This window comes from Pieris brassicae, chromosome 4 (genome assembly GCF_905147105.1).
Source record: "Pieris brassicae chromosome 4, ilPieBrab1.1, whole genome shotgun sequence".
In the NCBI taxonomy this organism is placed as follows: Eukaryota; Metazoa; Arthropoda; class Insecta; order Lepidoptera; family Pieridae; genus Pieris; species Pieris brassicae.
Window position 1 is genome coordinate 18,047,291 of NC_059668.1, and position 27,961 is coordinate 18,075,251.

General features: G+C 37.9%; 1 protein-coding gene across 2 annotated transcripts; it reads left to right on the forward strand.

Moving 5' to 3' along the window:
* LOC123708544 (tribbles homolog 2-like) lies at nucleotides 1-27,919 on the forward strand. Of its 2 annotated transcripts, XR_006753621.1 has the most exons (6): nucleotides 1-229; nucleotides 327-713; nucleotides 3,312-3,601; nucleotides 25,352-25,543; nucleotides 26,290-26,992; nucleotides 27,083-27,919. XR_006753621.1 is itself a non-coding variant. In XM_045659310.1 (5 exons), exons 2-5 carry the CDS (start codon nucleotides 417-419, stop codon nucleotides 26,552-26,554), a joined length of 1,044 nt encoding a protein of 347 aa, XP_045515266.1. In that variant the 5' UTR covers nucleotides 1-229; nucleotides 327-416; the 3' UTR covers nucleotides 26,555-27,919. The 2 variants fall into 2 exon arrangements, 1 of the variants encoding a protein (XP_045515266.1); XM_045659310.1 differs by having other exon boundaries at nucleotides 26,290-27,919.
* The last annotated feature ends 42 nt before the right edge of the window (nucleotides 27,920-27,961 follow it).

Sequence of the window (27,961 nt, forward strand, 5' to 3'; positions counted from 1 at the left end):
TTCGTCGAAATCTCGCATTCAGTCTCGCAATGGCGTTAGTGGGAGAAGGTTGTGTGTTCGTTTAGTTTGACACAAACCCGAGCGGACACCGGCCCAAAATATTGGCCTGTCTATACGTGCTCGAATTACTTGAAAATATTTCATGTAATTTCGCGAAGTTAAAAGGAAAATTACGACTACGGACAGTCAAATTTTGGTACGATATCCACTCAGGGCTAATCATTTCAAGGTTCGTACATTCGTACCATATTCGTAAATCGTAATATAATTTAGCCTCTTGTCTTAATCGCGTGACCGTGATCTAATCGACTTTTCTCTCTTTGCAGATCATGTTCATCTCATCATAGTTCCTCTTCGTTTTAAGTGTTTTTGTGTATTAAGTGTTGTGACAGTGACAGTGTTTTAAAGTGTTAGTGATGGATCCTGGATCGCCTTCAACGTTATGGCCACTGCGCCTAAGCAAGCCTGCCATAACCGTGCCTGTTCCTGAAAATGGGGAGAATAGTAAGGCAGAGGATAGGGCGCAGTCCCCGGCTCTTACGGACCGGTTGTCGGCGTCGCCCTCTAGCCCTTCACCCCCTAGTCCAGCACCGCCCCAACACCAGTTCCAAGCAGCGCTGGTCGCTGAGAAGTACTTACTTCTAGAACAAGTGGAAGGCTCATCACTTTGTAGATGTGTGGACGTGCGCACACAAGAGGAATATGTTTGCAAAGTAAGTTATATATACTTGTTATAAATATATGAAAATCAAAAACCTGTTGGACTGCGACGGGTGCACAATATAAAATTGGTAATGCAAACAACTACCTGCTCTCGCGACTATAAACACAATTTTTACTAAAATGTTTGTTTGAATAATTGACAAATAAGGGGGCGTCTAGGCCTATTATAAATAAAAGAATATTAAATATATAGCCAAGAAGTTCCACATAATAGAAGTCAAACCTACCCAAATTCGTGTTCCCTGTGATAATTAACAAATGTCAAAACTAAAAACTGTCATGAGCATGACTTTCGACCTACCTACATAACGTTTTATGTCGAAATTATGTCGACTTACAAAAGCTGTTGCGTAGCGATGGATACTCTGTGTAATATCTTGTCTTACTATGTATTTACAAATTGGTCAATTTTAGGCGGTCAATAATAATAAATAGATAATTATGTGACTCGAAACTGAAGTCACATCCGGTAGATCTAAAAGGGTTCAAATTTGTCCCACGGGATCGAAACCCCGTGAAGATAAGGGCATGCCCTCATGCAGTGTCCCTTTATTGCGATTTTATAATTATTTTACTTAAAGTAGTTAACTTTATATTTATTATTTCACTCCCCAAATGATTCTCCCTATTGTAAACCCGCTAACCAGTCTTTGTGTTAATTCAATACCTGCCAATAGACAAATGTTTCTAAAACTTGGGAAATCAAACTACATGGATTATCAAATATTTCCAATCCAACGTTTGCAAAGAAGACATAAGCTTAAATTAAATTCAAAATCAAGATTAAATTCAAAATCGATCATTGAATTGCAAATTCTTTCATGCGTTCGCGCAAAACTGTTCAGCGTTGAAACATCGGTGTCATACTTTATATGTCAGGGCCCCGTGCTGCTCGATCGCTCTTGTAGGCCACAATGTTTTTACAATGTCATGTATCTACTTTTGCAATACTCATAACCGTTAATTCCCTGCCTGTTGATGCATCATTAGACTGTGACGTCAATAGTTTCATATCTGATGCGACGACGTCATCATACATATATATCATACAACTTTCCTTTAGGTAAATCAGTACAGTTTTTAAATATCAGATTAAAACGAGTTTTGAAAACTAGTTTCCCGTAGAGCTAGCTATAAATTTAGCTATAGGTTAGATACATAGTAACAAAGGCCTATACAGGTATTGTCAAGGCACAGAATAGGCACTTCCCTCGTGAGAATCTAGCAAGGTTAAGTGAGGCAACGTTATCGTTGCTAAACGCTCTTTACAACACTGCCTGTTACTGACACCGCATTTGCTATACGAAACTTATAAACTGTTTTTCGTAATTGTATCTTGTATGAAATCTGTATTATGAACATTATGACACGTGGTTACGCCGAAAATGTTTGACCTTCTCATTGACATTGTGAAATAGATGATAACGTTGAATGTCATCGAGTCTATGTTGGTCCCTACCACAAAACCCCCCTCACTCAATGCGTCATCGAAGTTCATTGGTACTGCCTCTTATGTTGCGTACTCACGACCGTATTTGAAAACATACAATTTAAATATAGTAGGACAGAAGATATTTTTTTAAATTTCAATGTAAGATACGTTTTGACCTCGAATTTGTGCAATTAAAGTACATTCTTAATATATAATATAACTAAAGAAATATTTAGTACCTGATGAAATTTTCAACCGAAATTACTATAGTTTAAGACATTGTGGGTAAATTTTAGTCCCCGTTTACATGAGTAGGTATGTTTCGAAACACCTCGTGATTAAATAAACATTGATAAGTCTTAAGTAGGCTAGCTGCCGTAACTGTTCATGAGCCAAATATTATCAATAGCAAACCTTGCGAATTCTTATCAAAATATTTTTTCGCAACAACTTTGAGAAATAGGTCATTTTATTTTAGTTACACGTTAAGCATAGTAGACGTTACGTCAGCCTACGCCCAATATATTTTTCGCTCAAAATTAAATGATACAAGGGCTAAAACAAAACGAGCGACGTGAATCACCGCCGTCGGGAAATGTAGAATTAGCAATCACAATGTCGTTGACATTTTGCGTTTTTCCATAAATATTGTATGACCAATGGCGTTTAATCGAAATCGCCCAAAAATAAAACGGATCGTTATAAATAACTATGCAATAAAAAGGGTGCCTTATATAAATAATCCATTGATTTAGCACTTTACAAAGGTCCGTGAAACAAAGATGTTTAAAAAATTGTAAACCCTACAAGGCTATGCATATTACAACCCGCATCTTAAATTCTGTTTGAAACTATCTGCCGTATGGGAAGGGTCAGTGATGCCTATTCATTTAATGTCACGCTTCATTATTTCTTCAGACTAAGTTCTTTTGATATAAGCATTCATTGAAATAGAAGCCCTTTTTACTACATAAGGAACCGGTATAGTCCTTCTATTGTGAGCTTAGGAACAGAAACTAACTCTTTTCTAAAATAGCCTTGAAATTTTATTCTGCTAGGATTTGCAACGGTCAAAACTATGATTAAAGACCAAAGTCTATTTTTAATTAAATATTCTATTAAGATTGGGATAAAAGTTGATCTTGTTTCGTTGCAGGTTGTGTATAGGGATTGTAGTGGCCTATTACAAGCTCACGATCGTCTTGATGGACATCCGCACGTCAATCCTATCCACGAAGTGTTGGTGGGTGACAAGAGAGTCTACCTAATTTTCCCCCGATCTCACTCTGACCTGCACTCTTATGTAAGGGCAAGGAAAAGATTGAGGGAGCATGAAGCAAGGCGGCTCTTCAGACAAATGGCGGAAACCGTAGCGGCGTGTCACGAACAAGGCATCGTTTTAAGAGATCTTAAGCTGAGAAAATTCGTCTTCGCCGACCCTCAGAGGTAAGGTTAATTTAATATTAATAATGTAATAACGCAGGTAATTGCACAAACAATCAACCTATTAAGAAATATTTCACAATAACAATTAATTTGAGGTTGCCAATTGTAAGCTGAACTTGTCGAAATTTGTGCAAATACGTTTATGATAAATACAAGTAAAGGAAATTGTAATATATGTACTTCAATATCCTATTTATCGATAGGCTAGATTATTTCCCAACTATGTAATGTTTTCGCAAGTTTGATTTAATGCACAGAAATCTTGTTAAGGTTTAGTCGCAATCGTTTGAAATGCATTCAACTTTGCACAGTTGATAGCACGTCTAAGTAAAACATTGCCAACGAACGACATTCGAAATCCTTAATATCTTCTGTGGTTATTATTATTTAAACTATGATAAAATGTCCCCCTCGATAAAAAAATCTATACAAAGGTTAAGATGATACATGACCCTGTCATCAAATCAATCGATAACTTCCTTTCCGCCCACTAGAGATGACTCGTGAGAAACAAAATATAAAAGAACAAAAAAACTATCAACGGAAAACGGAAACGTGTACTTTTTTTAAGTAGCAAGTCGTTTCCTTTTTTACTCGATAGCACCTTGTACGAATGGCGATAAACTGTTATCAAAATGGTAAAACAATTAAACTGATAAAAATTTACATTAAGATGTTCGGTTTCTTGCCAATGAATTTTTTACATTCGATGTGTATATCTTGAACAATTTATAAAGAAGGCAAGTACAGTATGGACGTTACAAAACATTAGCCAACAATATTAATTACGAGTAGCCGGCAGCAACCGGCGGATTTTCGAACTTTTGAAACGTTATCTGGCCTCCATTGTTGCGAATATCTCCGGCAATGCTAGGCTCAAGGCGAACGGTGTCATTGCTGCGTACAATACGGCGCATTCGGGTCAAGGGTGAGCGCTATGCGCCGGCGCAGCCACTCTTATTCCGGCCCCTATGTGCAGGCAAACACTATGCGGGTACCTGCCTTCCCTTATCACCTGATTGTAACCCCGATATTTTATGCACCCTTCCACGATGTAATCATGTAGCACAAGACCACATTCCGATAGGTTTTAAAATTCCACCATTCACCTGTCCCACATACCTTATTTCAACCCTTGCATTGTTAATATAATAAGATTTCTTTCAAATAGAAGACATTAATAATATTGAAAACGTTTAAAAAAGTTGATTAATTATGAGACGTATCTGAAATAAGATTAAAAAAAGAACATAATGGCGTCGTCTTGTTAGGAGCAACAAACGCCTTATTACGCATAAGGTTATCTGACTCCTAACTGAGATATTTCATTACGCCCACACAAAATTGGGGGTGACCGAAAAGTTTTCATTATCTTAGACAGTTTTCGTACATTGCTCCTAGCGACTTGAGGGTTCGAATGGATCAGACGAGCGATGAATGAAATTGTCTCAGACTAAGGTAAAATAATCAATGTAATGTTTCCACACTAGAGAAAACTTAGCCATCCAAAGCGTAGCGTAGCAGAAAACATTATTCGAATTCAAAAACTTTGACGTAATAACAGAGCCGCAGTCCGCGGAGTACCGCATCTCGACTTAAGGAAGCCTTTATAAAGTTTCAATTCAAAGCCCGAATGTTTGTACTTTCCTCCTATACAAAGTAATAGTATATTTTTGACCGTTAGACAGATGCTTGATGATCATAGGATGCGGATGTGATTTTTTGTTTTAAGAGATTAATGGCAGGTAGCCAGCTGAGACTATACGTTTGACCCGAACTCGCAAATGTCAAACTTTCCCAGAGAATGTCCAGTTATTCAGCCGGTGTGATATTACCATACTGACAACTGACCTTGTTTGGCCCTAATAAATTCTAATGATTATGCACGCGTAGTGGTCAAGATTATTTAAATGTTCTCTGCCATCGTGAGAAAGGACTTAAGGAGGTGCAACACGATCAAGTGCCCGCCCTTTCTCACGTTTTGAATAAAGTCACCCCTGATTACAAATTCTTGTCATCCGGTGGCGCCGCGTTTTCTCGCGATCTTCTCTCAAAGGTAAATAAGAATATTAATATCGATTCCGAGCGCTTCAAGACGCTTTGAAGGGGATTTACTGTACTCGGCTCCTAGTTTTCTTCATCCTTTGAGACGTAACGTTGGTTTTCGTTACTAATGAAGAAAAAATCTTCATTTCCATGTAGGCATTAGTTTTTAAAGGAAGTATTATATACCACTTAGGCAAAGCATATTCTAGTTATTATCGTTTATCATCATTTAAAGAAATCTTTGTCTGTATCATCGGAGTAAACTGCAAAGTATACTTACTTCCTTTTAAAACTCTAATAAAGTAGGTAGATTCATGACCTGTATAGTTCTGTCCAAAAGTAACTACATCCTTAAAATTAATACAATTGCGAATTCTTAACGAAAGCCGGATGTTTCTTTCTAAACTACATTTATTGAATATGTAATCCTTAATTTTGTCAACAATGACCGGAAAACGGAAATACATTCACGTGACAGACACAAACATCCATTGTTGATATTGCGTTTTTAATTTTCTATGCTAGGTTTTTACGAAATAAATATTGCTCTACGCCAGACCGTGAGGAGCCCAAATTTGTAGTTTCATAGATACAGTGCCTTCGTAAATAGGTGCAGGTATAAAATCGTCTGCAAAGCATTGTTCACATCCTACCCGCCTACCTCAAAATAATAATTCTGAAATGTACGCAGATAAAGAGATATTTTTTGCGTAACATGTAATACAGAAGCCGCGTCGGCTGATCTAAGCTAATACAAACAATGACGACATTACCACGGCTTTGAATAACATAGGCCGATGAGGCGATACGATATCATATTTCGCACATTGCTGACGCGCAGTCTATATGAAAACTAAGAAATTTATTCTAATGTACATACAGTTGATATTTTCAACACTAACGGGACGGAGTATTTATGTGTTCACTGCGCTGGCAATAGCTAGCGGATGTGCCAAATTAGTCTTCGATAGACCCGGCAGACGCCGCCGCGTCGCATTCCGGCCCGGCCACCGCCTGACACTACATTTACATCTGAACAAGGGCCTTGTTTGAATCCATTTAATTTTAGATCACGCCAGCCATCCTGTAATTTTGAACATGCAACTCAAAATTCCGATAAGCCGGTAGCTTGCGCCTATAGCCAAGATTTAAAAACTGTTTGGAAACCAAGTGGCTTGCATATCGAAGTTTCCTTTGAAACTATAATTAGATTAGATATATTAATTGTTCGTAATATACGTTGTTTCTTTTGGCACTCGGAGTTCGTATGTAAATAGTTGCTATGTTTTTGATATCATTCTAATAATTTATCAAATTTTTAATGTTATTGAGGGTAGGTACAAATGTCTTGATATAGTCAGACCGGAATTCGATGTCTATTAAGTTCTTTTTGGGGCGTTTGTTATGGCCTCGGTCGAGTTGTGGCTGCAGAGGTCGCGCAACTGTGCCAATGTCGCTGACGCCGACGCTGCGCCCGCGCCGCCTCGCTCGTGCGGAACCGACCGAGTGAACTCATTTAAAAATGATGTATTCACTTCATCGAAACCATATTTTTGTTTAAAAATATAGGACACCTACGCCTTTCTGAGTCTGTATGATTCCTCAGGAGGACGTGTAACTATTCGTCATGACTATAAATAATGTTCGCACCTTTTTTGGTGGTACGAAATCACCGGACGCGCTACCGGATATGGACATAGTGCATTGCTCTCGTACAAACATTACACTCACTTATTACTCACGACACATTGTGGACGTCTAAGAAACGATTCGCCGGAAATAGTCGTAACATTGACAGAAAATAAATCGGATTAATTGAAAAAAAACCTAGAATGTTCTAACGGACATGCTGTTGAAGGCAAGTTTTTGTCAGTGTTTCTTGAGAGTTCCAGTCGATCCCTATATAACTGTAAAACAAGACCCCTTGTTTAATAAAAACGATTTCACAATTCGTATATTTAGGTGTCAGGCTCGCAGCTGAGAAAACGCACGACTAACTATTAAATCGATCTGGTTGCGTAAAACAAAGGTCTGCGAAACCTTGTGCAAGCAGCTCTCGGCGCGCCCGCTCCGACATATCTGCAGATTTGCGTAACCGCGCACTTATCCGCCAATACACAGGCTGTGTGTTGTGACACGCTCCGCTTGCCTACACCGATACCGCTGCAATACTTCATACCCACCCAAAACTAAAGCAATTGCCTAACTCTTTGTCAAGAGTTGCTAATAAGTTATGTGTCAAGCTTTGTTAGAGAATTAAAGCGAATTCTACGCCATGGAAAACCACAGTCGTGTCGTGATACTCACAATGTGACTCAGAGTTCGTGACTTACGAAGAGGCAGTGGGTATGAACTGAGTTAACCTTTAGACATATCACCATAAGGCTCTACATAGAGAATTAGCAAAAAAGTTTAACAGCGAGTGGGCACACGCGACCACATCCCTAAACGATGGGTGGGTGCATTTATTTAGCCCTAAGCAAAAAAGCTTGCACGTGGCAGCTATTATTCTTAGGGTAAGCTCACTTATAATTGTTCCCCTTGATAATGTCTCGCAAGAGCGCTCGCAAGGAACGAGACACAGTCGAAGATGGAACCGGTGACCGCTTAGACACGCGTATTCCATTCCGTGAGCCTTATTTCCATTTTACGCCGTTCCGTCTCGTTCCATATGACTAGTATTTATAAGGCACGAAGCTCAGTGATGCTATAATTAAAGCTCCCGAATAACAAACCTTGGATGTTTGTTCAATTGGTGGCGTTCGTAGCTCGAAGATGTACATCACAGGCTTATCCGTCGCTGGGTCAGTGACCGGTTACTCAGCGTATCGAAAACCATTCCCATAACGAGTTGATTCCTTTCCCAGCTCAAAGATTGTGTCACATAGAAATATTCGAGCACATTAAAACATATTTTCTACATCAGTATTGTTATCCTATTGAATTACATTCACAAGTTGATAAGATGTCTATCCAAATTCTTACAGAAATAAAGAATCAACCCTTGTTATCGCCACGACAGTGGGTGTATTGAACCCTGTTGCTAAGACCTAAATTACCAAACTGCTCCAGAGTTACGCAGCGCTTTTTCCTTTGAAACGAATGTTATTTATTTCTGTGGTCCGATCGTAAAAATAACACCCAAGGCTTACAGGAACAATGTAGCCATGAATCAGACTATGACATTGTAATGATGCATGCACGGGGAATGAGTCTGCCTCGATGACGTCACCAAGAGGGAAGTTCGGAGCCGAAGGGACAACAAAAGAGGGTACGGAATGAATCATAGAACATTCTATCGATACAACCCTCGTTCTATTTGTGTAAGACTTAAGTGCTTCACCTTTTTTTTCAAAGCCGATCCCTCACTTATTAAAATGATTATTATTTATAGAATCTTACGTAATAATAAGCAATTGAAGTAAGTAAAATATATCATGATTGCTCTAAAAATCAATAGTATCTTGTTTTTTTTGCTGTTTTTTCATTCCATGCTACTGAATATATAAAATCATACGACTAACTTTATTTAAATTTTAAAATAAAGAATATAGAACGTTGCCCTTATGAACATAGTATTTATGTACACACAAAAACAACAAAAATATGCACAGACTTCAACGGAACGCTCGCAGAGATTTCATGGAAGCGAAAATGATCTTACTGCGCGGTTAAAGGATTTATGTCCGTATGCACACGTATTACAGGCGAATGACCTGGCTACCTGTTTAGAGGTTTTTTCTTTTAATTTGAAACTAACAAAAAATTCGAAGACGGGCTTATGAAGAGTAGCTTCTGTTTTATTTTTGTTCCCTACGTCATATTTGGCAGTTTCAGCTCAATTTTGTATATTGCTTTAAATACTTGTGGAGGTGGATTACGTTTTGTCCTGATTTACTGAATTTATCATTGCGTTTGCCCGCCACCTACAAGGTATTATGTTTAGTGCGCTGTATTTTGCGGAGGTGGGATACAATTTCGGGACTGTTTTGTAAATTGTTCTCTGAAATTGAACGTCCCACGCAACCACGGAACCGTACCGTCAGAAGACATAATATCTTATTATGATATTTCATCATTTATATATATATAATATTACGCAGATTGTAATTGTACGAAGTGTTTTTGTTTATAAACGCAGTCCGTTTAAAGTCGCTTGCATGAATTTCAATCAAGTGCACACTTGGCGTCCGAGCAAAAAGCCAACAAACCGGTCTGCGAAAGGCCAGAATTACGATTAGCCTCCAATCTGCAGTTGAGACGCGTATGTCACTAAAATACCGTCTGCCGCCGTGCATTGTCTCTTTCTTATTTGCATATCTTTTATTGCTAAAGGGTTGGTTATGACGACGTGACTCAAATAGGTAAATCAGTGTCCTTGCCCTATTAATATTTCAGGTTTGTTACTTTACCTTAATCATACTCTATACAGCAACCCGTAACTTCTGGTGATTAAATGACGAAATCTCTAGAATTTCACTGCGTTATGTTTAACGTATTGATTGTTATAAAAAGATTGCTAGAAAGATAGAAGTGCAAGTCGTGAACCCAGTTTCAATGCTCGCATTGTTCTCGATGTAAGCAGAAGTACTGCTTGTACAATATAAATTCCTGGTAATTGACCCTCTAACTCCTACTAAAGTAATGTTTTCTTTGAGCTTGTGATGTTTGAATTTATATTTTTATTTGCTGTCAAATAAAAATGATAGTTACCTCCAAAGACTTCCGATGATTAAAGTGACATGGAATTCTCGATGAGTAATTACAACTCACAATATATATTTAAATCAATACATTCGAGTCACGGCTGTGTGTCCTATAAAGAGTTTCCTGTTTGTCTAAGCACAATTGACTTTTAAAATCAGCTCACCTCGATAATGAACTTACTGCCACCATTTCCAACTGCCCACAACTATTTACATATTGTTATTTCCTTTGTTCGTAATACGTTCGAATATATTTGAATTGTGAGTCGTGAGCGTTTTTCCATCAACCAACATCAGTTCTATGAATTTCCATCAAAACAGTTCAAGCTAATGAGTGACAAGATATAATTAACATATTTAAATGAATTACATCATTATTCATACAGACGATGTTTATCTTTCTCGCGCTTAAATCGTATCAATATTATCGTTTCCTTGTATGACGTATTTCCTGTAGAATTTCCATTGAATTCTCAGTAATCAAAGCTGGGGATTTGTAAATATCAGAGTCGTACAATGGAAATTACCAGAGATAACTGGACTAATGATCTATAATATTAGCTGTATCAGACGAATTAACTCTAATTGCTCGCAAAAATGTGTTTAACCTAATAGTCGTAATACGTATCCTGATACTGTATAATAAAGAATTATTTTATCCTAAAGCTCATAAATGTTTTAACATTTTGTATTTTAAAACAAAGCCTTGTTAAATGGCATATATATCACTGTTGGATCAAATATTTAGGTTGCTATTTCAAGACATTTATGAATTTAATCACATAACTAAATTTCATATATTATTGGCGTATAATGTCAATTATTGCCAAATATTTCTACTATCTCTGACGTAACGTGGTTCACGGTCAACTGCAGGAAGTGACGTATACGCGTTCGGTGTCATCTCGGCATAGAATAAATTCATGTGATGAATCCAGCAAAAGTAAAACATCGATTATTTTCATTTACATTCAAAGGGCGATCTTGAATTACTGCACTAAATTATCCACTTCGTTATTACTAGTTTGATTACTTCGACATATTAAAATATAGCCGATATGCATCCATAATTGCAGTTTTGCTAACAAAATTGTACCTCTATATCCTAGCAACCGGTTTGCATCCAGACTAGTTTTACAGGCCAGTAATATTTTCATCTGTCCAATAAAAAAATTGTATACGATTTTGAACCTTAAACTAACTTACACCAAGTTTAAATTTCTGTACTAGTTCAGTTTAGCAATGAACGCAGCACCAATTAGCAAGCGAAGGTTCCTTTGAATTACTAGCTCAAAGAGTTTTAATAAGTAATAATATTAATTTAAGACAGCTTGAACATACAAAAGATGAAATGCAAGGGCGACAGTCGACTAACAAAACTCGCGAATCAATCAGTCGCAATGACATTGAAATTCGTTCGGTTGTGAAATATTCTTTTCGTGGTTTTGGCCTCGCGTTCGAGATAGAAGAATACGTATAATAAATATGAGAACGCAAGCGACCTTTCTTGGCGGTCACGCGTTGTGTAATCGACCGCGACAAACAATACAATGTCTACATAAACTCAACATTTTAATTATATCAAATTAATTTGGCCTAATTCAATATTTTAAATATACTATTAGAGTTTTAATTGGCAACACTGCTTTGATAAAAAATGAAATGCAAAACCTGTAACGAATTGCGATGTTTCGGCAAAAACGAAAGTTCAAGTCTGTGATAAAGGCAAATTATATATCGTGTTAATACACTTTTAACCTTAAGTTGTTCTATTAGGGTGTGAAGTATCTTGTGTGTCAGTGATGCGGTCGTGTCATTGCCGATGTTGATGATCTCTTGATGAAGTCACCGTCGCTTGCGCACGGAACAATACAAGATCATCACAACAATTCGAACATTCCTCCTTAGTTTTTCTTGTAACAATCGGTTTTGTTTATACATGTTTTTACAATTTACGCAGTTGTTCTGATGATGTCATTTAACGTAAAATAAAAGCGAATATCGTTTAATAATTTTGGATCAACCAATAAGTATCGATAATATTAGGATCGAAGGCTTTCATATGCCATTGTAATACATATTATGAAATTGCCATTTCATATCTATTGAACATTCTAATACCTCTAAAGATTTTATCACGTCACAAGACGATCATTACCTATAAAAAGATTCATGTTATTGTAATTTTGACGTTGCCTCCGCCTACGCACAGTCGTCAAATTTCACGTTTTATATTCAGGAAATGACGTCAGTCCCTTAGGGAAAACATTCCCGTAACTGTTGAAATTATAAAAGGATTGCGAGGACGCCTACTAAACACGATTTTACGCAACCACCTACTCGAATCGTTTTGACGTTACGATATCCCGATGACGTCAAGAGCCCGCCTCGTACCTTTATATAAATCCCCGGCTATTTCAATTAAAGGGACTCTATTTTCAGATTTTCTTTGCCAAGAATAATTAGAACAAATTGCGTAAAGGTTGTTTGTTTGTACGTAGAAATATGATTGAAGCTGTAGTGTTAAAACTTAAAACTTAAAAAAATAACGAAAATTGAAGTAATTATTAACGCGCAACTTATTATAAATGATCAAGTTTACGTTAACTAGTGTTATATTGTTGCATCAAACTAAAAAATAAATAAGATTGCAAGTAATAATAGATATTGACGTAAGTGTGTTCGTCAGTACGACCGTGAAAGTCTTTGCCAAGGGCAGACTCCAAGTTGCAACAACTTTATGATTTCACTAACTGATAATGCTATCTTTTCATAAATACAATAAAAATTACATCCCAGTTCACAGCTCGTGTTATGTTTTTATTACAAGCAGACTAAAACTCTAAGTAAACATTCATTCGTGCACAAGATACAAATTACGCAAGTATGAACAGTGTTAGCATAATGTTGCTAAGTTAGAAATTAATAATGCGATCTCGTTATGTAGAAGGTAAATTGGATTCTATTTACATAAACATTTATATAATTTACTACGCAATAAATCTTTAATGCACTCGGGGTGTATATAATTTCTTATGTATCAATATAGATATTTTTTGTTGTTTATGTAATAGGATGTGGAAAAGGATTCTCATTATGACCGATGTTGACGCTATATCTATGGATTATGATATACTGATAAATTGTGGACGTCAAGGTTTTTGAGTACACGTACATGTTAGCGATTTTATGTTTCCGTAATACATATTTGAAATATATTTGAAATCTTACATCAGCCTTTGATATTGTTAGAATGATCTTATTAATACAAGCAATAAAAAAATTCGTGGTACCTACAGACATTCTAAGTGTTTGTAGCGATTTTAAATCGATTTTCCTGTTATTATTAAATATCACATTGATATGTTATTGTAAAAGACGAGGGTATTCCGAAGAATTTTTTGATAAAAACTTTATAACAATTATTTAATTAACTCTGAAATATGCAAATTGTTAAACAATATTAGTGAGCAGAAATTTTGTCGTTTACCAACCTTGTTTTTTATTACAGAACGTAAAATAAAAATTATCGGAGATTGTCTGTTTTTTTCCAAACTATTTATAAAAAATTACATTGACTTAACGTTACAGTAGGAAGTTATTTAGTACATCTCATATTTTAAGACAGTAAAGACTTCTGCGTAATTCAGCTTATTCATGTCTGAAATATGGAGAAACCTCGTGTTATTTTCCCTGTAACGATTCGGCAGAGGAAAACTAACCGGTTTGAACGATTACTTTAATACATATTAAATGGTTATGTATTAAGAATCCGGCTGGTGGCCTCCGCTTGAAGACCACTGGTTCAATGTCAGTTGCGCAAGCGCACCTCTTCCGCCTTCGTCGTGTTTCGACCAGGAACCACCTATTGATTTATATTTTAATTTAACGTTCTTATTCAACTATTTAACGTATATGGAATTGCGTCAATGCTTTATAATTTAAATAACGCACACGATTCGTGAAACATCAATTTTGTATGTTTACTGAAACACGTGACTTATTAGCACTGAGTCACACTATCCATAATTTAAGTTGACGTATTGACAAAGATATTTGCGCCGATATTATTAATTATTTATAATACTTCGAAATAGCAATTAACGGTTCTTAAGCGTGTATGAAGAATTAAACATTTATCTCGTTTTCGAAATATTCAATTGGTATTGCTTAATTTTTGTAATTATTGAATAATTCGTTTAAATGCTTAAGTAGAGGAATTTAGAACGGAAAGGCTATTACGCTAATGCGTAAGAAAACAATGTTAAGTTATATTTTGTTTAAACTTCACAGCGACTTCCTTAGATGCCACCTCGTAACTCCTTTACTAATTGAGTGATAATTGGACGTCATGGATGTTTTTAAACCTTAAATATACTTTACACTGAGAGGAGCGTTTTCCTCTGCCCTTATTAAAATTTCATTTACGTAGCACTAAATTGCTTTGTCTAATTTAGTATGTACAACGTCTGCCATACAATTATTTGAATTCATTAAATCCGGTAGCTGGTCCCGTTACTTCCGGCGTTCAAGAGTACTTGATGTTTATTCCCCCAAAGCTAAAATTCGAGAGCCCTGGGAACGGAACAAATGAAAGAAAATATTTATAATCCAATTGTTCGAAGGCTTAAGAAATCTCATTAAGACTACAAACAATTTCGACTTAATTTAAATGTCTGTACACGGTCATTGGTCTTAGTTATCAGTGTATTGTGAAGACACCTAGTCAACATTTAAAGGTCACACAATCTTTCTTATCTACAAGATAACGTTCGTAAGGTCGTGTGTTATGCCGCAACATACAGCGTATATGACATCGCTCACATTATGAAACCTTAAATCGAGCCATTCATACTGAGGCTGCGACAAAAAAAGTCAAGGTGTTCTAATTGTATTGTTGGAACCCGTATCGGGTTAATCTTTCAACAATTACCTGAGCGAGGTGACAATACGCGAGTTTTTGTAACAAACTTGCCAATTCTGTTGAAAATTCCGAACAGATGGTCGAATAAACAAACAGCTTTGCGATCTCCTACGCATGATTTATCATTCGTTTTCTTTGCTGTGATGATGGGCTGAGATGCGGCCATTGTGCAAGAAGATTCTATTCATAAATACGAATACGTGCTTTTTATAAAAGACAATATGCACATGCAATTTCTACCTGCGAAACGCACGTGTTCATATTCACATTCTAAACTTGACATTATTCATAGACTTTTGTATCCTGTACTAGAAACTATCTTATACTAACAGAGTGCTTTTTGCTTTGACGATGCAACAAGTTCATCAGTCCATAAATTTAATACCTCAAAGCTTTATAAACTTTGCTCAGGTTTATAAAGACCGTTCAAATGCATATCTGCACTGCTTTAAAATGATACACCCTGGAATATCCCGGTTGTATCATTTTACACTATAGAGTGAGCGACAGTTTTTCAGTGATATTCGAAAGGTCTCTTCAAAAATAAAGGACTTTGCACATGGTGTTGTTTGCACACCTGATGACAACTCTATCTCAGTACATACAGTTCGACATTCGATACAACTTGGGGTCAACAAAGCTTCGTTACTATCACACAGCGAATGTTTATTCAAATGCATTTATAACCAGTCTTTAAGTTTGGCTTTCGACATATGCTCCGAGGTCAATATTTGCTCTTTATGCGATCGTTTTTTCATGACTCCACAATATATAAGTCCCCTTCATTGTTTTTATTAATTCGTAATCACATGTCTTTTAAACGCTAAGTGTATAAATGGCAGACAGGTATTTCCCTCATTTGTTCAGAAAACAATTGAAAACTCAGCTCAATAAATACGCCAGCAGGATATTACGCGATCAAAGTAAATTGCTTTTGCTGTTATTAATTTTGATAACTGGGATTCGATTCGTTTCTCTCTTTTGTAACAAAGGGAAACCATTGTATTTAATTTACCGTAGTTTCGCAGTCGGACACAAAGAGTTTTAGTTGGCGTGGAAATTAAATTTCCAATTGATACCAATCGGACGTGTGCTTTAATCTCGTATATTTTTTGTATGGACATGTGCTCGGCCATCTGTTGGGTCAGATTAGAATAGTTTTTTTGAATTCTTACCTAAAACATGTTATCGGTATGAAAAAATGACACGCAGCACATGTCGGGTCGAGGACTCGAAGCCTACCTGCCTTTGTTCCTCTTACAATGCTTCGCAAACATCTGCCGCCGCCTGCACTCGCGGTTATGTGCTTCTGAATACCTCATGCTGATTATTTTTACCTCCATCGCGTCATCAATCATCTGTTCCATTTACAATTAAAATAATTCCAATTTTGAATAGAATTCGTCTTGCCCTTTATTATCTGTGTCATTTGGCATTTACTTATTCGAAAATACTAATGTGGTAATATAACATTACCAATCGTTGTAATGAAGCAACCGAAACCCGAGTTATCCATTTAAAATGCGGTCTATTTATTACATAAGTCGTTCGAGGTCGCGGATTGCGTTGCTAATATACAAACTTGTCCAGCCATTACCTATGTATTGTATTTTAATAGCTCTCATAAATGTTCAATTATCGACTAGGGTAGGTTAATATTCAAGACAATAGAAACAACAAGAGAAAGCTTATTTAAGCACTCTCAGTATTAATTCATATCAACTACTATTCTCGAGTAGAACAGTTGTATTTAAAGCAAAACAATCGAATTGTTCAATACTGTGCGATAGGAACAATTAATCGTGTGGTCCGGACGCTGCGATGCGAGTTGCGAAACAATCGACCGCGTAGTTGCCAAACAGTTGTGTGCTACCGCTTTTGTAATACATCTGGATCGTTTTGAAACTTATTAACCTGTTTGTTTTACGCTCTATTTTGGTACTTACGAGTTTCAAAGTCTTTTAAAGGACCACTCGCCTCTCTTTTGTGCTTCGTTACAATTTATAAGTACTTAGACAAAGGGACACACTAACGATCGAGTTACTTTTGTTTGTCAGGCATTAATTAAACAAAGACGCTTGCTTCATTCTTTGTAACAACTTTTCGAAATTGTCATCGGCAGGTGAATGAAATACGGCATTTCTTAACAGTTTTAAATGTGCTCTCAAAGAGAAATTAGGGCTCATTCATCAATGACATTGGCAGACATAACGTCGCCTTCGTCTTCGTTACAAAAAGATACAAAAGGTAATGAACAAATGGTGCGGTCGCGGTGTGAAGTTAGCTCATAGTAACAAGTATTCGGTGTCGGAGCTATGTTTTGCCGCAACAAATCCTTGATGAAACCTTAACCTACTTGGATTATTACACGCCGACACCGGACGGAGCGCTGCAACCACTTCGTTTTTGGTTTTGTCACTTATACTTGCGCAGTTATTTACAAATTTTGAAAATTTAACTTAATTCATACGTGTTAATTTCAAATAATGCGTATTTAGAAATCTCCAATGATTCAATGACTGCAATTCTTTCACTAATGACATCATTCTTTATGATAACCAGAACTTATTCAATTATTTCTGAAATAACGTAAACATAGCCGCGAGCTTGTGTTAATGTTGTTTTTTACCCTGGTAGATTTTATTGAACGCTAATTGTAATCAACGCTGACATCTTTTTTTTGCGAGGAAAATAATCTTGATGATTATCCTGTTCTGAAATGTCTGTCAACGAAATATTAGTTGCATGTGTTCAACTCTTGCAACGTGACGAATGGCCAAATACTAGGTCAAGTACAACGGTGCTTCGCCATTCATTGTGAACGCCGATCTGTGCCCGTGCTGCAACGTGGCCTCGCAATGAACTTGATGTATCATAAAATATGTCTTTTTGTTTTATCTTGGCTATTTTATTGTATTCAACGCTTACATCAACAACAGTTGCAGCGAATGTGACAACACCACAAGTTACCTAACCGATATTGCGATGCGGAGGCTTGATGTAATTCTGTGGATAACACACCTCCCTTAGATGACGATTCCATCACGTAATTTTCCGTGCGAATCTATTATATCATGGAGTGCGAAATGTACTCCCGACCGACGCGAGGTCGTCGTCCGCTAGCACAGAGGCTTTGCGAACGCGATGATATACGGCAAATAGTTGAGTACATTCACCGCGTTAGAAAACCTACTTCAGTTCCGCGCTTTCTTTATTGCATCACACCAACATGCCGTTTTGACCGTGCTCTCTTCCGCTTGTGCAAGCCAAGAGTCGAAACTACCGTTCTACCATAATCCTCTTAAAAGTTAATGCCAAACGAAATTACAAATGACCGTAAGAACTGCATTATTCTTCTACTTTTCTTATTACATCACCTCAAACTCCCCTATAAAAGTGAAGTTTTGCAAGTTCACTGACCTTTCCTTCGCCTTGCATCCGCGAGATGCCCGGCATTGTTACGCAATGATTCACGATGCCATTTTATTTCACTTAGAAATTACTATTTCCGCACTTTCCAAATTACATCATGTCATTTAGAAAAAGTTATCGCAGGTTCATTGACCGGGTTCGTTAACCACCTAACCATTATACTATAGGTATTTGCAAGGATCATTGATCTTGTATGATCTCATCGTGGCCGAATGGGAGCGACAAAAACTGATATGCGTAGTTATGAAGATTGACAATAACATGTTTCATCCTTTTGATGTTTTAATCGAAACTTTCATCGGCCTAGTATAATTTTTCTCGTTCGAACGGTATCAAGAAAGTACCGCTGATGTGCTACATTTGGTATTTTGCAATCGATTGTTGCTTACTTCCTGGTTCCTCACGATCCCAATGTTGCAACAGGCATATTTGTTTACGAGGCGCGGCCAAATGATATTCGATACACGTTTACGATTCACACAATCGTACGGTGTTTAAAATTCCCCATTGCGAGGCCTATGAACTTTCATGTTTTGATCCGTAAATTTCTTTTCATTTGCGTCGATTATAAACACATCAATAATAATATTGATACGTTATCAGTTAGGGAAAGATTGCGTTAGTTGTTGTGGGTTTGTGGTTATATTTTGGTGAAATCAATGATATAGGAACTTGTTTAACCAGTAGTGCTTACGCATATTTTTCAGTACATAACGGTAGAAACGAGTTTTACGAGCGTCGTTTTTATTTTGCTGATTATTTGCGATCCTGTGTGGGTTTATTTATTTACAAACTGTGCCTCGTTTGGCGTGTTGACACTAAATCCCTTAGTTATTACTTTCCTAGCATTGTTTCTAGTACGCGTAAAACCGTTTCTCGTAGTTGTAAATGTCGTAAAGAATAGGTTGTCTAGAATACTACGTAACGATACTTGTAATTTGCTGCTTTCAATTCTGCACTGGTATAGAAATGTACACGAGATCGTCGTATAAGTGTTGCAATGCGTGCATTAAAGGCCTTATAATTGCATACTGCATACTCATAATTTAATCTGATAAATCACAATATAGGTTTCTGCGTGTCTTATCGCGTTGACCTGACTGTTTTACGTACTACGTCATTAAGTTATGCGTACCCTATGTTAGTAAAAGCATTGTACCGATTCGACGCGATTTGAGATAACGATCGTGTGTATACAAGCATATTGGAATTTATATTATTGGGGTTATTTGTTGGTAAATATAAAGTACTATATTGTTTTAAATTTATAGATTTGATCTTAAATTTTATTAACTGAACATATTTCATTAAATTATTAGCTTCAATGTGTTAAAATATATAGTATTAATCCTCGATAAATATTGAGCGAAAAATGTCGTTTTTATAGTAACTTTCTGGAAACCCGTTTACGTTGCAAACGGTGCATTATTTTATACCATTCAAGTTCTTATGATAGTAAGTAATCTAACGCCTTATGCGAATTGGAAAATCCTTGTAATTATATAAAAATAAAGTGATCTTCTAAAAGGTACGATTGATTAAATTTAACATCTTCGCATTCATTTGTAATACGTTCATGTTGCATTTAAACACGCATCAGTTACATTTTCGCAATAACAATCTATGATAAGTGACCTCAGGCTCAAACATGGGCAGATTACTTTTTAGTCACTCCACATACTCAATATCCCACACACCTACCTTTAATCTACAAGGATAACCCCAAAAGATAAATATACAAATTTCAAATTTGGAAAATTTGTAAATGGCGTGATAAGATAAGAAACGTTCAACTAAGAGCGAGATGTTAGCGCTTTTATTGAATTATATTTTGATAGAGTTTTTACAGTTGTGTTTAAAGAGACACAATTATATTTGGCATTACTATATACAATCCGAAAGATTAAGCCTATTTGTCGTCCCACGCGTTTCTGCAACCACGCGGTAAATGTTATTTCGTAAGGCAAAATCGCAACATCGCTTATTTCGCGTTGTCGAAACTACTTCGTCATCCGTAGCCCGTGCCTACGGCTTTTGTGCTTACATATTAAAAATGTATTGTGACATAAATACATATGCGTATTATTAGTGTTAGTAGGCATAATATCTAAAATTAATATTTCTCGGTAGATGGTTAACTAATTTGGTCGAATTAGATATTATGTATAAAATGTGACACGAATAGTTTTAGTTTACGGTTGTAATAAGTATTAAGGACTGATAAGCTGTTCTAACGCAAGTGATAAACTCATTGTTTTAACTAGAATGGTGCAAGATTATGAAATAAGCGTAAGAAGCGTAAATAACAAGTCACGTTGCAAATCTGTCGACTGTTTCAAAAGTAAGAATTACTCAAAGTTTGCCAGGAGAGCACCTTGGCCCACCGTACCCGCATACAAATCACCTACCGAACCCTCGTATTGTGTATTATTTTAGCATTTAACATCGTTCTCGCAACTCGATATTAACACAGCGTTTGTAATCCCGATTATTGCGATCTGTGGCCGCCACGCTCGAAACATATTGCAAGCTCTTGCATCGACCACTGCAAGACCTTTTTTAATCATTATTTCTGCCAATTCCACATTTGCTAATGTTCTCTTTTTGTGTTGCTGAGAAAGGCCACCGTAGCCATGTTTCACATTTCCGATTTACAATAATGACAAGGAAACGATTGCAGAGCGAGACAATAGTTGATTCCGGCTGCGTATGCGCAGCGGCGGAAACTGGGTAGGCGCTTGCGGATGTGGATTTACTCTTTTATTTATCGGACGATCTAGATCGCATCTGTCGGAGGACAAACATGCAGCTGCCCTTTATGGTATTCTCGTTTAGACCTCCGTATAAGGAGAACAACCCACCTGTCGCCAGATGCTAACTCATTGTAATTACTCTCAGTGTATAACTGCATTAATGCGCATTGCAATATTGCGTGCGTGAAAGTTAATGCCATAATGTTTCACACGATATTCCTCTAAATGTTTTCACTCGTGTCTATAATTGGCTTTAAAATGAGACCACTCTACTACTACTCGCACTATTTTCTCAGCGTACGGAACTCGTCACCAACGTAATACTGTTATGAAAGTGCATACGTAAACTTATTACTGAGCAGGTTAGTCTAAGTATAACATACCGCAAAGAATACTTACGAGGGTTACGCGAATGATTACGTTCTGCAAATTTCATATAATGAGATCTTCTTTGGCGACCTCATTTATGTCTTACACGAAGCGTACGCGTTTAATAGACCATAAGAATACACGTTTTGTGGAACCCTTGTAGCATATGTTTTCAGTTTTGTAGAATGGGTTTCGAAATAGTGTAGATAAAGACGTAGAAATAGACAGCTGTATATTGGGAAGGAGTCAATGAACGGAAGTATTTTCACGTGCAGTGACATACCGCTGATCGTTTATCAGACTTGCGTAAGTGAACCAACTTGCCCAATCTATGTACATTCAGTTATGCTAAACGATTTGTGTCACTGTGGACAGGAATCCACAATTGTCTTGTTAGTTCTCTGTCGCAAGCGGCAAGTAGCGGTTAGCTGCTTTCTACGGCGGCACTCTTTCTCCGTTACGATGCTTGATTGCAAAACGCGGAGGTTGCGCTTTCTTCGTTCGCGACGTCGGAGAAATTGTTGCGACACCGCCGCCTCGTACACCGACCCCGCGTTAGAAAGTCGAACGTTCACCGGATTTAACAGGCCCGGGCCACGTAACGGTGTAATTGTTGCGATTTCAGATGTGAGATCGATGGGGATTTGGATACTTTTTGCGTAAACACTTTCTTCTTGCGTAAGCTTGGCTGTAAATTTGGTCGGGGTCGATGAACGCTAACATTACCACGTCCGTAAAGGTAAAGGTAACTTGAGCAATTGGCTAATTAGAAAGAGATGTGCGTAACGGATTCTATCGGCGCCCGTTCCGCAGTCCATCAATTGCAACACGGGATATTTCGGAGGCGCCTTGGACTCTCGCCCAGACTTGCAACATGCCATATCGCAACGGCTCATAATCCATTGTGAGTTGTGACACGCGACCTGCACGGACAACGTCGGCCTGCCAAACAAGGCACACATTGAAGGGTGGTAGTTACACTATCCGATCTCCTCGCAACGCTAAATGTCACCAAAACGTTTCAGCCTATAGTGGCTGCATTTGATTTTAAAACTAAAACAATTTTGCAACCGATGTTCACATTAGCGTTTTCGCAAGCAGGCCCAGCGCTCGGTTTCAAAACGTTCGCCTTGCGTTATCGCTACTCCGATAAAGTAAGCTCCACTAGTGTTTATGCGGTTTTGAGACCTAAATTCAGTTTTGATTGTAGCTGTATAGGCATAGGTAACGAAATCGGTACTGTTTCACAATATTTAGTCACTAAGCTTAGGCACGCGTGTGCAAGATAGAGCAAAGCCCACAAAATATGGCGTTATCAATACATGGAACACCCGCACTATAGTGATTGCGCCACGAACGACTGTATAATTGGGTACAGTCGGGATGGTTTCCCAATGTATCCCGGCATCTCGCGGGCGTGTGGTAACGCGTTACGACATGACCTGTCCCTACAATGCGGGTTACGACAACCTATGACTAACAGACGCTGGGCTGTGTTGCTTCGGGCTGTTACAAATATTGCATTTAGCTCTATGAGCAATTGAAAACAGTATAATATCAGACTGAATTGCGTAAGTTCGGCAGCGATATAACTCGAGCAGGAAGTGCATGCATGTGTGCTGCATCTGTGAGCTGCCATTGTTTGTTACGAAACTGTCAGGGTTGAGTTGAGCAATGGCGGCATTGCGAAACGCCGCCGCATCCCGCTAATTGTGGGCGATCTCCTCCATTTACACACATTAGTTCAATAATTAATCAAGTTGTAAATTGTAATAGAAGTATTTGTGCAATGAACACCTTTTTACCTTCTTTTAGCTAATATTTACCAAACTGATTTCACGACGCGGTAGAAAATGTTTCTTTGAAACAACCAATTAGTAATATAAAATTCGTGGTGGATCCAAGTATATCTTAATAATGATGATTGAATGACATTCACATGTATTGAAAGCCACAAGCAGGTCGGTAACACGCGCGTGACTATTGGAGCATGCAAAGAACGGTCTGTCCTTTCGTGGTCTCGCCGGCCGCGACCACCGAGAATCCTTCGAGGCCACAGCACCGCTCGGAACACGCTCGGAAATCCGGCCAACCTTCCGACTGCGTTACGACACACTTATTTACACGTTGCGAAATACGAATCGATTGCAACTGCAGACATCGCACTTTAGCCTTGCCGCTGTAAGGGATTTAATTAGGATCAATTGCGCAGTCGACGCCTAAAACTGATACGAGGACTCCTACTCCGTTCACTGCTGTATTTAAAAGGGCTACACGGTGACGTCAGACTTAGACTGTTTCCACACCTGATGCCTATTGCTACATTAAAAATCATGATTAATTAACATTAAAAAAATTAAATAGCAAATTTGCTCATCGGATTTTCGTTAAAGCTAGTATATTTCATTCGATAGCAATATTGCGACAGCTTAACGAGGCTAACCTTTAAGTAGAGTGGCGATTCATATTGTCACGATCACTATGAATATGTTAATAAATCAGTATCTCTTTATCTACGTTGAAGTAATTACGTTGTTTTAACTATTCTCGTTTAGTTCGTATATCAGTCGTTTGAACTCTTAGATGCTATTTGTCAAATTGTGATCGCAACTTCGATTTTGTAATGTTTCAAGCAAACCTGATATTTATTGCCACCAGCTTTCGGAGTACGCAAGCTTGTAAACGTAGGTAAGACTTCGCAATCTTTGCGTCGAGCCGAAATTGAATTTAAGATTTAATTCAGAAATAGAACGGGACCCTTCTTAGCATTCTTTTAACTCAGCGTTCCCCTCAAAGTATTATCACGGGCTAAAAATATACTTCACATTAATGCACGTCGATTTAAATGCATGGAAACGCCTGCCAGCACCTGCCTTTACGTATGTCTTCGGATATAGTTACTACTATACGTACCTACTCTAATTATTTTTAATTCTCGTAATGTAACATTCTGCATCGAATCAAACATCAATGTATAAGGCTGATTGCAATTAGTTCATCTGAGTCAACATTCGGAGTTCAATAGCACTCCCTTGGCAGGAAGTTTACTTTTTGGCCCGTGTCATCGTTCCTTATTGGAAATATTGATTCATATAAAAGCGTATACTGTTTCGAATTGTGCATTAAATGCATTTCGAAATGATGCGGCAACATGAAATACGAGGTCGCAGTGCGCCTAAAGCCCGTGATGTGACGAAACAAAACCCATTGAGTCACTGAACGGCTTTATAGTTCGCCATGTAATTATTTACATGACATTATTGTTACATACAATATGTGAAAACATTTTGCAACGCTCCGACATTCATTAATGTGATGCTTTACTAATTAGTAATAAACGAATGGATAATAGCGGCCAGTCCTTTGAGCACAAAGGGCACATTACTGCGCGACCGAATGCCGCGATGTGCAGTATATAATATGGGTCATCGGCCACGGTATCAAATAAAATCGATAAGTTCAATGCATGTTTGAATCATTTTGGATGTCAGTAACTTACGAAATTCTCTTATTGTTGCAGAACGACACTAAAATTGGAATCATTAGAAGACGCAGTAGTACTCGACGATCCTCAAGAAGATCTCCTTCAAGACAAACGAGGTTGTCCCGCTTACGTCTCACCCGAGATCCTGAGAGCTCATAGGACGTACTCAGGGAAGGCTGCAGATATGTGGTCGCTCGGCGTCATTCTTTACACAATGCTCGTAGGAAGGTATGTATCTCCCGCATATACCAACCAGATCACTAGACTTGATTATTTAAATTTCAAATAGCATTATTATCCTTCGCATTCATTAGAAAATATTTGGGTCAGTGCAATAAAACGTGCATAATTTAGAAGGGCAGTGGGGTGGGCGTCTTCACCTGCTACCGCTCACCTACTAGCGTGGGACTTACCGTTTTTAAAGATCGCAAGGGTCGAGGCGACCGTTGGCGACATAGGGATGATCACCTGTCGGCCGTTACGCGCCAACGGCTAACAATTATATCACCCACATATAAGTTTATACGTGTCGTGAAATCTTCGCCGCACCTGCCGCGCCGCGGTCATGTGGCGAAGACGTTGCTCCGCCCCAAATCGAGCCTCCCTCACTGGCACCTGCCGTTTGCGATCCTTTGTTTTCTACTATTAAGGCACCCGTAATTTAAATTCGAAACTCAGGATTTCGCCGCAATCGCCGGTTTCACCTGTCGCCGGAAGGGTTCCATCGTTTACCTGAGTTTTTGTTTCGCGCATCTGCCCAAATGACAATCACTTCGACGTCATTATCTCGGGCCGTACATAAAAAAGATTTGCCTCAAACGATCCATCCTAACGTCGACGTCAATTAGTGTTATCTTAAAACGATAAGGAACCGCGGGGTCCCTTCAGACAGAACCTTATCTGATTGCGAGATTGACATTTTAATTGTCTCGAAAATGTCACACGAAATTAATAGAGCTTTTCTTTTGTTGCAGATATCCGTTTAACGACTCAGAGCATGCGTCTCTATTCGCAAAGATCTCCCGGGGTTACTTCGTGGTTCCGGAATGTTTGTCGTCGCGAGGTAAATGTCTGATACGTTCTCTGCTACGACGAGAGGCGTGCGAACGCTTGAGTGCGCGGGACGTGTTGAGGCACCCGTGGTTGGCGAGAGATCCTCGCAACGAGCTCCCGCCACGCGCCGCGGCTTCGCAGGACCGTCTCGTGCCCGACGTCGAAATGGACGTAGACTGCGTCTAACCTATCCTTTACCCCTAACTCCGGTGCTGGCATCGGTACAAGTTCCACTACCGTAAAAACGCAATAGCTCTAAAGAAACCGAGTTCGCGAGCTTGCGGTTGCGCTCACTGAAATGTCGGCCCTTATTTCACGCTACGTGTTTTCAGTAAGTTGTATCCGAAGCCAAATAATCTCAGTCGAGATTTAATTTAGTGATTATATCGGACGGCGGAGGCGGCTGGTCCGCGTGGCCGTCCATTATTTATCTATGAAGGCTCGACCTGCAATAATCGCATTCAAAACGTGAATTTATGCGGCTTTTGTTGGCGGTTGGCTTTCACGCTGTGGTATATAGTCTTAATGTTCGTAATGACAGAATAAGTGAGACTGATAGTCCGGCGACCATCTCGTGTCGGGGACCATAGATTCATCTTATCGCTTGTGAATAGCAAGCTCCCGGTTTAAGTTCACACTGCGCGGATCCAACGTTTATAAGAATCGACCCATATATACGCGTTCGAAGCCTATAATACATTTAATCAAAAGCAGGTATTTATTTTCGGGTTTTCCTACCCATTTAAAAGTTGAATCCGCGCCTAATACGCATTGCAATGTCGTCCAGCTTCCAATGTGTGATTGACGAAGCGTGGTTACGTTAATTCCTGTTAAGCCTATAATCATATGAATTTCACATGAATATATTGCATCGAAACTGCGTATTAGTAAGTAGTTGTATATTTTGTATTTATATGAAATGTTATATTATCGTGTAATTGTGATCTCCACCGATGTTAATTAGCGATTACTTGATTGCCATTATGTTACGCAGAATTGATTATTTTGCATAACAATCAGTTGCTTCCATCATAGAGATATATATAAAATTTTTGGTTTATGTATTCGGCAGATCAACGTGAATTTGTTTTTTATGTCGATCGAAGTATGTTATAAATTTGCGCACCATGTACCGGATATGTTCGTTGGATTTGGTTTGTGCCATTTACTTAATTTAAATCTAATTTATTGTTGTTGTAGTGACGACGGCACTTCTTCCTATTAAATTATTCGTTTGGTACTTGGTGTTGGGTTTATTGATTTTCATCATATTTTTGTTATATGAAGTCAATTTTTGTTTGTTAAAATCAATAGGTTCCATTTTTTGTTAAAATTTTCGGCCTTTGGGATTCCTGTGAACTTTCATATTGTTGAAAGTGTAGCTTTGAAGTAGTCAAGTCTTTCATTTGTGAAAGCGTGTTGTACAATAATAGTCTACTGTAAATTAAACTATTTTAACATTAATTTATACAAACTGTAAATAGAGCTAAGATATTATAAGATTATTAAAAAAAGGAAGAATGATAGAGGGAATAAATCATTTAAAATATATGGAAGAATTTTTATTTATATACCTATTTAAAAGCCAGATTT